This window comes from Glycine soja, chromosome 10, assembly GCF_004193775.1.
Source record: "Glycine soja cultivar W05 chromosome 10, ASM419377v2, whole genome shotgun sequence".
In the NCBI taxonomy this organism is placed as follows: Eukaryota; Viridiplantae; Streptophyta; class Magnoliopsida; order Fabales; family Fabaceae; genus Glycine; species Glycine soja.
Window position 1 is genome coordinate 2,052,294 of NC_041011.1, and position 11,436 is coordinate 2,063,729.

Consider the following 11,436-nt stretch of genomic DNA (forward strand, 5'->3'; position numbering starts at 1 on the left):
GCTTTCTTCAATCCATTATTGGTAGGTATTTTTTTTAGTCTCTCCAAAATATTATTCCATTCTTAGTCCTAATTTTTTTCCCATTTTAGTCCCTAAAAAATTCTACATCTAAGGACCAAAAACGGAATAAAAAAATTCGGAACTAAAGAAAATTCATAAAAGATGAAGAACAAAAGGATAATAAACCCAACGTCTTATGGAATGTTTTGTTTCTTTTCCTTATTCTATTTCTTTGCATCCTTCCCATTCGTTTTTGCAAAAATTGACCCTAATTTCTGTAATTTATATTTCAATGATGAATGACTACATGACTGTTTATTTGATGCTTATTGGTTTCCAACCTCTTTTAATTTCATGGTCTAAGAAAAGTGGGGTGCTTTATCATGTTCCAGAATAGTTTATTGCCTTCCTTTCTTTTGGGATAATAAACTGACTCCCCATAAAAAGTGTGCAACGAAGTGCATTGCACTTTGAACGAGTTCCATATGGCGGCCACTGTCTGCACCCTCTTTCTTGTGCTATTTTGCTGCCATTGTAGTCTGATTCTTTTGTATGAATTTTGTAGAACTTCGTTGGCAATGGTAATTTCATGCAGGAACTTTATACGAATACTCACCAACCTGAGCAATTCTTGGCACAGTTACATTACATGCATCAAATCTGAAGCAACTGCATCTTTTAGCTGAGTTGATGTGAAAACATGCATCCCATATGCAAATCCAAAAACACTGGAAAAGCAAATAATCTTTCGTTGAGGCCTTTTTTTCTCAGTGGACCGGGAATACTTTTATAAACTTAAGAACTGCCTACTTTTTTATTTCAAACTTTGAGACTTGAGAGACGATTGATCCAAATGTTATGAACATTTATATAAAGGAAAGAATATATATTTATCTATGATACAATATATATACCAAACATTGGTATTCCCTCACTAAGTTATCAATCCCCATGTTAAGGGGGAGAAGACACTAACATCTCTTCCACTTTATCCATGTCCCATGCCTTGTAAGTAAACCCAATCTCCACAAGCCATTCGCTAATTGGCTAACATAAAATAATGCACTCTCTCAAGCTATTTGCATGCTGCTAATGAGAGTTTGCTTTTCTGCAACTAGAGAAGAATATAGTACAAAATATGTATTCTGTCAACAATGACAGGTATACAAACAGAACATTCGGTTGGCAGGATACCAAGCGACGACAAAAAATCCCCAATGTGCAGTATTTATTCAAGTCATGAATTATATCATATGTATGCTAGTGAGCCACGATCAAGGTCAGGCTGTGGTCGACCCCGAGTAGGAGTTGGTGGCCTCTGAATATTGAGCTCCTACAATAAGCAAATGAGCACCAAAAAATGAGAATCGCATCCAACAAATCCACTTCATTAATTGTTAAATAAAGTATAGAGAAGAAAGATACTGCATAAGGGCTCACCTGCATCCATGTCTCATCCATACCACGCTCAGGAGATGTCTCAGGAGACTGAAGGGGAGGTGGTATGGGATGAATTAATTTTGGAACCACAACCAAACCCCTACCAACTACCAGTATAGCTCCCGCATTGTTCGCAGTTCCTAAAATCACACACCCGGCATGAGATTGAAATGCTATTACATGCAAACGAGAATGCTGGTGAGAAATTATGCTTACCACAATAGTTGGTTGCAGAAAAAAGGGTGATTAATTGTCCCTGGGCAAATCGTTCAAAACCATCCATGACACACTCATGGGCCCTTATAATGAGCTGCAATTTATTTTTCTTACAAAATTCTGTGACACGATCAGGCTGTGCATAAAATAAGAGAAGTAATAGGTCAGCTTCCCCTTTAAATAGGAAGAACTTTAAGGCATGCCACCAGTGAATAATATTCCACTGTATAAAATGTTATCAATAAGTAAAAAGATATGATTTTTGAATTGGGTTCAAAACAATTGTTAATATTTCACAATACTTTTCCCAATCAAATGGTGTCTTAATTACTAAATTCTAATTCCTACCCTTTTTTTGGTCTTGAAGAGACTGCCAAAATTTGTTACTTGACGTTTTCATTTTTCCTTTTTGGTTCTCAACAAAGATCTTAATTTATATTACTACAGAAAACTGCGGATGAGGAGGAAGGGTTGTTAGACCCTTTTAAAAAACTGATTTTTCCTTTCTAATTAGGCACAGTTAGCTTGCTCCGAGCTAACTCATACTTTTTGGTCATGTAAAGGAAGACTAACATGCCTTGAAAATTGCTCTTATGGGAAGGTATTTTTCAAGTCAACACTGATAACATCTAACAAGGGACCACTCCAACTAAAGGACTAAAAACATTGCAAAAGGAAATTGTCAGAGAAAAGAGGGAAAGTAAGTTATAGGATGACAAGATATCCAAAAGGGTGTGCGGGGGAGGGGGATTAGAGAGCATAATAAAGATTGATGAATATGGCAATGCTTCCCAATCTTTGGCATATATGAAACGACAACTCACTAGAAGTTAAAATGACCATGAGCCAAAAATACTAGATAGGGGCAATAGATCTATCCTATTTCAACAGTGAATCAAATTGCTAGGACCCAAGAACAGACTATTATTTGATTTTGAAAGGTAATATTATAAATTAGTTTCCAGAGAGAAGCAACAAAGCAGCAGGCTAGGGCTACATAACCCTTTCAACTAGTTTTCAGACTTCAGGAACCGCAGAAATTGAAATTCATATTTATCACAAGGAATGATGTCCAAATTTGGTGTAAAGATTTTTTCCAGACTATGCAAGAGGGGGGGGGGGGAGGGGGGGGGGGTGAAACTGATGATTCTTCCAACACTGGATGTGGATGAAATACATAATAGTAAAATAAATCATCCACTAGAATCACACCATTCATACAATAGTTTGTAATCTTAGATGTAAACATGAGAATACATGCTCATACATCATAATCTATGGGAGATGGGGTTGGAAAATATCCCAATAGCATGAAAGGTCAATGTTTACAATGAAAGATAGCATATACTTACCCCAAAAGTGACAAGCCCTGGGCCTCTAGCATTTGGTCTCAAACCCTCTACACTATCATTCTCTGTGGGATCAGACCTACACAAACCCATAGATATTGTAATAAAAAAAATGAAAAAAAAGGCAGCCAATGCAAACTGCTCCCACCAAGTGGATCACAAGGGGAGATTGTTTTGAAGATTAAAACAAATGATCACCAGGCCATAAAATAGCAACCATACTGTTGGATTTAGGATCTCCCTCAAAGAAGAAACAAAAAGGGAACGCAAACATAACAAGAAGCCACATGACAAAAAAAAATAGATAGATAACAAAGAAGAGGTACCATAAAAGGTCCATTAAAATAATAGATCCTGCATCCATTGTTATGGGCCTTTTGAGCTTCTCTATATCTTCTACTGAATTGATAGATCTTCCAATGCCACCATGCATGCAGATAATTTTCTTTTCAATAAGAGCAGCTAATGGAAGATAATTAAATAGTTGATTGAATCGTGTCCATGCCCATATCCCATCATTTTCACCCTACAAAGCACATTGTTAGTTGCAAAGTTGAATCCAAAAATTGAATCAATACAAGTATGTTTCTGTCTCTACCATTCTTTCAATGCACTCAATCCGAAAACCAAATAGTGCATTTATGTCAGCAGCTTCGTGGTTTCCCCGTATCAAGTGAACATTCTCAGGATATTCGATCTACACAACAATGTCAGTACAAGGTCAATTATAAACACACAAAAAAATCAAATACAATAATACCAGACAAGTAACCTAGAATTCAATTAAACAGTAGCCTGCCTTAAGAGCAAGTAGCAAGGTAATGGTTTCCAAGCTATGCTGTCCTCGATCAACGTAATCTCCCAAAAACAGGTAGTCAATATAGCTGAAACATTAAATGTGTTAGCTAATTCCAAAATGTTCATATGAGAGACGACAGAAAGAGAAGAATGCCTTCGAAAAATTTTCACTCAAGTATTGACAAGAAGAAATGTATTAACACAGAACAAGACCAAGTGTCAGATTAACCAATCCTGTTAAGGAACATACAGTACGTATTAACTCCCAACCATCAGTTGGCACGTTTTACTTCAAATCACAAGTAAACATTTCTAGACAGGGTTTTTGGACAAAACATTTTTTGTTCAGTGAAGAGCTAATTAATTACAACAAACCATTGAGAAGAAGTGAAATCCACAAGACAGGCAGCCCAAAGCTAGAGGCTCCCCTTAGTGGGGCCAGGGGAGAATAAATGTAGGCAATCTTACCCCACAGCAAGTGGATCAACTGTTACCAAGATTTAAAACTGTGACCTCAAGATCATAAAGTAGCAACCTTACCAATGCACCAAGGCTCACCCACACACATAGCAAGGAAAGGTATACTTTTCAGAGTTAATTAGTCTTGAACTGAATTCAAAAGAATGAACCACCATAACCAAGTGCAGAAAAATATCCCTCAAGACCTCAACTGTAGCTAACATGTAAACCTCATGATGTTTTTGACACATACTAACAAATACTCTTTAAAAAGAATGTGGTTATATGCTTCCCAAGGAGTAACCATTATTTTATCACTTTTAAGAATATCGATGGTTGACATTTCACAATAAGTTAATTCATGATCAGAATGATGGAACTAAGTTGCAATGACTATAAATAAAACAATCCAGGATTACATGATAGATATCACAGGAAAAGGAGTTGATTGATACTCTATCCATACATTAGCTTTTTGATACATGAGCAATGTCTACCAATGTATGCATGTAACAAACTTACGTGATGTCTCCTGCAGTAGAAGGAAATCCATATTCATCAAATAGCCGCATCAAATCACCAAACTGACCATGAAGATCACCAAATACTTTGACAGGAGCTTTAAGCTGAAGAACGGTTGGTTCATGCATAAATATTTGCTCGGCAGCATAGCAAAGTTCACCCACTTCATAAGAATCCAAGAAGAACCGCCTGTTTGCAGGAGCTTTCCAGTTGCGAGGCCTAAGCAAAGTTGAAATTATCTGGCAAGAAGACAGTGATAATAAGAGATTGTCTAATGTAGCAATATGGTAATTAAGTGGGTAGACACTAGGCAGTCTATGTCAAGAGCAAACAATATGAACGAAGCAGAATGTCAATCAAATAATGCTTGCCTTTTTATGTAAACCCTGAGGAGATTTCTGCCTGGTGAACTTTTTCGTAGGATATGGCAAATCATTATTTACTGGAATCATGCGTCTGCTTTCATTTTCAAATTGATCTAGCGATAATTGTCTCACCATTCCACCTAGGTTACCTACAGCCTCCTTGGCAACTACAACCTGTAACAAAAATGTATGATTTTTGCATCCTTGAGAGGAACATGATCAGTTATAAACAAGGATTCCGAGAACATACGGCTCTAGGATGAAGGCGGACATCTCCCTCAGTGTCACTTCCATCTGAAACTGTTTCTGCAGCTTGTGAGTTTTCATCTGACAGAGATGTTTCTTCAGCTGGATTACTTGATATAGACTGCACAGCTTGCCAGACAGCACTCGCTGCCTCAGCTTCAGCAGCTGATGCTTCCCTCAGTTTCTCCAAGGAATTTTTGTCCATGCTGATAAAATGAACACATGTCAACTTGTCATAAAACTGAAATAACCCGAGCATAAGAACAGTGAAGTAGAAGTGTTGAGCTTCTAAAGAAGGAAGGCAAAAATTATATACCCTGAGCCACCAAATGAAGGAGTATCTGGTCCACCATCCAAATTTGGTGCTGTTACATTATAATTCAAGTTAGATTGATTTTGTTTGGAGCTTGTAACAGGTGAAGCTCTCTCAGAAGAATTAATGTCAGGCTGCAATGGCGAATTTTCAGCCACTAGGAAATCATCTAGTAGTATATCTGCACAGGATAACATGGTTTCATTAGAATTGGTAAACAAAGGAACAAATTTTGAAATATATAAGAATCATCAATGTAAGCCAAATTAAAATGTAAAAACATCAAGACACTAGCAGTCCATAATACAAATTGGAGGACTTTAACACACTAATTCCTTCAATAGGCATTTCAGTTCCTTCTACCAAACTATTGATAACTGAGAATTAATCAACTCAAGGCATTATAATGCATACCCCAAAGGTTAAGACTGCAATCAGAATATTTTCGGAAAAAAAGATATAGCAGAGCAATTGAGCAAAACAAAGGCAAAGAAAAGAAAAAAGTATTATGCTATTGTATTTTCTAGTAAGCATTAAATTCAATTGCCATTAAGGGAAATTGTCCACAGGTATATAAACTGAACCCTAATAATTGAGGCAAGCAGTGTGGGCCATTCTAACACCGCACTCACCTCCACAGATGCCTATTAGACAAACTGATTAAGTGATACAGCACGAAAAACAACAAAGATTCCCCTCCACAAAACATGGAAACAATGGACATGGGCTCCTATCGTCAAGTTAGATTCCATCTTAAAATTAATTGGCATTAAGCGCAGTTGTCTGCAGGTATATAAATAATAGAATATGCCTCATTCAAGTCAAAATATTGCAAGTACTTGCCTCCTCTTAGACCACCATAGATAAATATATGAACACCAACAGCTGCTGCTGCATGGCGACAACGACGCATAAGCTCCAAAGGAGGGTCATAATCATGACCTTTGTTTGAGCGTGAGGAGGACACAATGCCATTTCTGTCCAACCAAACCCCAGCAGCAGTGTCCAATACTGTCAAAGCAAGAAAAAGAAAACATAGGTATAGAGAGAGGAAATGGACAAAACAACATGACAAGAAATATAAAATTTGGTAATAACATAGAAAAACAAGTTACCTGCAATGGATGCTTCACCTTCCACGGACCGTCCACCCCTGAGAACACCTCCTGTAACATGTAATCGTGCACCAACAAAAACCTGAAAGAACACAATGCCACATTCGATCAAAATACAATCATCAAAAGTTTAAAACATCTAGAGGATATCTCTAGATATCATAACATTATATCTAAGAATATATTGGCCTTTAGAGAACCTTTGGTGATCTTTTAGCAATAAATTCCATATATATTTCAGGATTTGTTTCCTTATTTAATCGGGATGAGGAGTCTTCTATTATAGTAAATAGAGCTAAGTACTTTATCTTTTCTATCACATCTTTCACAACACTATTGAGTTAATACGTCAGAATATTCTCTCTTTCCCTCCTTATCTACCCAAATACCTAAACTTTCAACAAGATAAATTGACATTATTATAAAAGTAGAAAAATCTTACACTAGTTCTAAGCCACTGAACTAGTTTTTCATCCAACTACTAAAAGATATCAAGAACTTATTCCGGAATGCAGAATTAAATAGGAAAGAGAGGAATCTACATTATATTCTTTTAAAATTTCACACAGTCTCTCTTTATTGCACAAGAACAAAATGATGACAAATAAAGAAAACAAAATTAAGCATTCAACTGTTGGAGAAAAATAGTATAAGAAATAAAGTGAGAGAAATAGAGTAATATTTTCAAAGACGGTATCTTTTCCCAAATCCAAATCTATGTCAACCACTATTATGATATTATTTATATAACCTCTCCTATTTAGTGTTATAAACCACGATTAGCTTATCAGCATGTTAGAGAACAAGAGATAAATGGCTTAAAAAAATTTCTAAGGTGTGTGTATGGGTATGAAAGATTACCGTATATTATGAAATTTTCGTATCTAAGTTAAAATAATTTATGTTACATATAAATGCAAAAAAACAAAACATAATTAAAGGTATTTTCATAATTAATGATTAAAAGCCATAAATTTAAGGCAAACGCAGAAACAGAAGTTAATAATAAGAGTTGAGTAATATAAAAGAAAGTGCAGGTTGTCTATATGAACAGTACAATGAACGAAGAATATAAAACAAAACATAGACTCCTCTAGTCCTCCTTGACATGAACAGAACAGACCCCAAAGGATGTGAACAGAGTAGAGACCACAGAACGGTGTGTCAGAGTTCGACAGAGTGTGGATTAGCTGGAAATTCCACCAGAGTGCCATGGGTTGGCAGGAAACTCCATCAACATGCTATTACTATGAGTTGGACGGAAATGCAGCTGAGAACTCTGGGTCAGATGGTTTGCATCGAAGAGAGAAGTGACCAGCATTATTTAGCCTTTGATTGGAGTGAGAGAGGGATGAAATAAAAGGGGGGGAAAATCCAAAGATTACGCCACCCCCCCCCCCCCCCAAACAGCACCAAACAATATCATTTGAGGGGACAAAAGGGGACATTTAGTCTCTGATGCAATAGAAGCTGCGATTCATGGCACTCCAGGTGCAACAGTGAGCTGTAACACCACGGGGTTCCACTGAGTGGCCTATAGTCATGACGCTCCACAATGCTGCTACAGCAGTGCTATAGCACGCAAATGACTACTCTGGTATTATGTGAGACCCCATAATGCTTAGATCAATGTAAGAACAATTCTTACCATCGGGGTCTGAGCAGCCACATACATGTACATAAACAAGCTTTATTGCGAGAATAAGAGAAATTAATCTCCACATCATTGCGCATGAACAAATCATGCCACTTTTTAAAGCAATAATGAGAAAGACATGTAAATGAATCCCAGTGAAATAAAATACAATATATATAAAAAAAAAAAGGATAAGAAATAAAAAGTAGGAATCTCTCACATACCGCAGCATGTTGATACCTAGGTGAAGGGGAAACTCCCGGTGCAAGGGTCCATTCCCACTGGCCATTCCTATGCATGAGCAGTCCATAGGCATCTGCTAGTGGCTGCAAAAGATAAATACGATAAATGCTATTATACTTCACTAAATATGCCCCAAACGCAAGATTCAGAAGTCAGAACAATATAATAACAAAGTATGCTTTTCTGCTTCGAATATAATTACTTATCACTCAGCACACTACAATTTAACAATGCAAATGGAATGTCGAAAATCCCAGCATGATAGATTAGCAAACTAAGTTTTCTATAAGCAACAGATCATGATGATCTGAGTAAAAAAATACGATCGAACATACAGCTCCAGAAGAGTCTCTTCCACCACAGAGTAAAAACATTCCATCTGAGCGAGCACTAGCAGTTGCGTACCTATAAATTGGGGTAGAATAGTGTAAAATTACAATATATTCATATATGTAGAAGCAATGAAGACAGCTAAGGCTTCATTAGCCAAGAGGCTAGACAGACTTACATTCTGGCAGAAGGTCTGTCACCTTCTGGGTTCAGCTTCTGCCACACATAAGGTTTTTGAGCAGTATCCAAAGCCCAAGCATCAGATACAACTCTTTTCCCTGCCACACAGTATAAAAAATTAAACTATTTGTTAGGTAGCACATGACAATATACACTTTCTTCACCAGAGATTCCAAACAGATATATGTAGCATATGAGTGCCCAACAAAAACAACTTAGAGAAATCTCCACTATCAATTCAACAGTGTTTATTCTCAAACTTTGAACTAAACAAGATGAAGGTAATATGCAATAAGAACTTGATAAAAAAAGAGACAAACTTTTGTCGCGACTTTTCTTTAGTATTTTTGGATGCATGGCAAACCCAAATACAAAAGGAACTTACGCACATGGCATTCACAGGTATGTTTGGATTCCCATTGGGGAAATTCCAAGCCACAGTCAAGGTAAAAGCTCATCTCCAGCAGCTTTTGCCAAAACTATGATTTGGAGGTTCCCAATTGAAATTCAAACCCACAGTAAGTCAAGCTCAAAAATTTTGCCAACTTGATTGTTCCACTGATAAAGTCTAATCCTCATACAACAACTAATTTACCACAGCTTTATAACAAAAATTTGAAAAACAACAACCCGGTAATGAATTTGTCTCACCGTCATTTCCGCTGACAGTTACTAGATATCTCTGAGCAACCAAGTCCATTGCATGGCCATAGCGTGGACCAGGTCCTTGCCCTTGTACAACGACCCTACAATTAAAATATTAAATTAGTAGCAATATTGACTAATTGTGTGATTTTGTCAAAATTCAAGAAGCAGGGAAAAAGAAAAACATGTCTAATTACAACAAACCTCACCTGTGCCATTTGTATTTATCATTGGTCAAGTCAAGCACATAGAGATCATCGGTAGAATGCCCCGCCGGACCTATCCCACCCTAGTGAAGAAAACAAATCAAGCAAATGTTAATATAACCAAACTAGTCAAGAAGAAGAGGAATCTCAGTCCCCACAAGTTATCTCAATTCACACAATCACCTGAAAAACAACCATGGTTCCAACTGCAGCAGCGGCATGAGCAGCCCGGGGAGATGGCGGTTCTCCGGCGGGTTTAATACTGAACACTCACAGCAGCAAAGATCATTACTTCAGAAGCAATTCATCAATCAAATCCAAAACAATAAAAATGAAAACACACAATCACAGACACACACAAATCAACTGAATTTGGAAGATTTAAGAATTATGAAAACGAGAATCAAACTCACCTAGTCCATTTTCTACTTTGAACGTCATAGGCATGGACGGTATTCGTGACTCCTGCTAATCCTGCAAAGTAAAAAGCAGCGAATTTCAGGCAACGAAAAAAAAGGCAGATGAAGAGAGTGGGTGAGCGAGTGAGTGAAGGGAGGAATTACGAATGCCGGGAGCGGAGGAAGATCCTCCTTCAATGGCGGTGGCGCCGCCGAATAAGATCAAGCGGGGGCCTAGAGTCTTGGTGGCAGCGACGGCGGTGAGGGTGTGGCCACAACGAGGGCCAGGAGCGTCTTCATCGGTGTCCCAGACAGTTTCTATAGTTCGATAGGTTGGAGCAGGGTACAGCCACGGTTTCGACCCCATCGAAATCTCAAAAAAAATTAACAATCAAAGACAAGAACCCTAAGGTTGAGCAACGGCGCTGCACGCTGGTGGGCCCGGTCTTGCTCCGGACCCGCTAAACCGTAAAGTAGTAGAGTGTATCTTATTTTCCAGATCAGGAAATTTATGAGAGGTAGGTAGAAGAGTGATGGAAGGAAGAGTTCTTGTGATGGAAGAGTAAGGAATGGCCCAAGTCAAAGTGCGGTTACAGGTTGTATTTCTATTCTACACAAAGGGGGTAAGATTTATTTCCGTTGCTCTGACATGGAAAGTTTGGTTTTTTTTTTTCGGGTTTATCGCATGATGATGATCATGATGCATTTTGCAATTTGCAGCCTCGAGATACCATGATGCACATACATTCCCTTCTCCCCACCAAATAATTATTCTCATTTTAATTCATTCATTTTCGTTTTGTTTCGGACTTATGTTTGAAAAGGACCTGTGGCTTCAATATCGAGCCACTCCCTCGTTACGGGAAAATTCGATTTTTCTTGTTTGGCCGTGTGTTTTTGTCATTTGTTCTTTAATCGGGTCAAATGACCTGATATAATTCATGTAATTGTTGATGTCGTCATCATGGCTGTTGT

At 37.7% G+C, this 11,436-nt stretch overlaps 1 protein-coding gene across 1 annotated transcript; it reads right to left on the reverse strand.

Annotated features, from left to right (window-relative positions):
- Positions 1–844: 844 nt before the first annotated feature.
- Positions 845–11,207, reverse strand: LOC114371204 (serine/threonine-protein phosphatase BSL1-like). Its single transcript, XM_028328648.1, has 21 exons — positions 10,627–11,207; positions 10,477–10,537; positions 10,247–10,325; positions 10,067–10,146; positions 9,864–9,958; positions 9,211–9,310; positions 9,038–9,107; positions 8,684–8,785; positions 6,824–6,905; positions 6,552–6,719; positions 5,712–5,889; positions 5,400–5,601; positions 5,156–5,323; positions 4,785–5,023; positions 3,805–3,889; positions 3,604–3,702; positions 3,332–3,531; positions 3,009–3,084; positions 1,657–1,792; positions 1,441–1,580; positions 845–1,333 (listed from the first exon to the last, which is right to left on the reverse strand). Exons 1-21 carry the CDS (start codon positions 10,826–10,828, stop codon positions 1,250–1,252), a joined length of 2,646 nt encoding a protein of 881 aa, XP_028184449.1. The 5' UTR covers positions 10,829–11,207; the 3' UTR covers positions 845–1,249.
- Between the last annotated feature and the right edge of the window lie 229 nt (positions 11,208–11,436).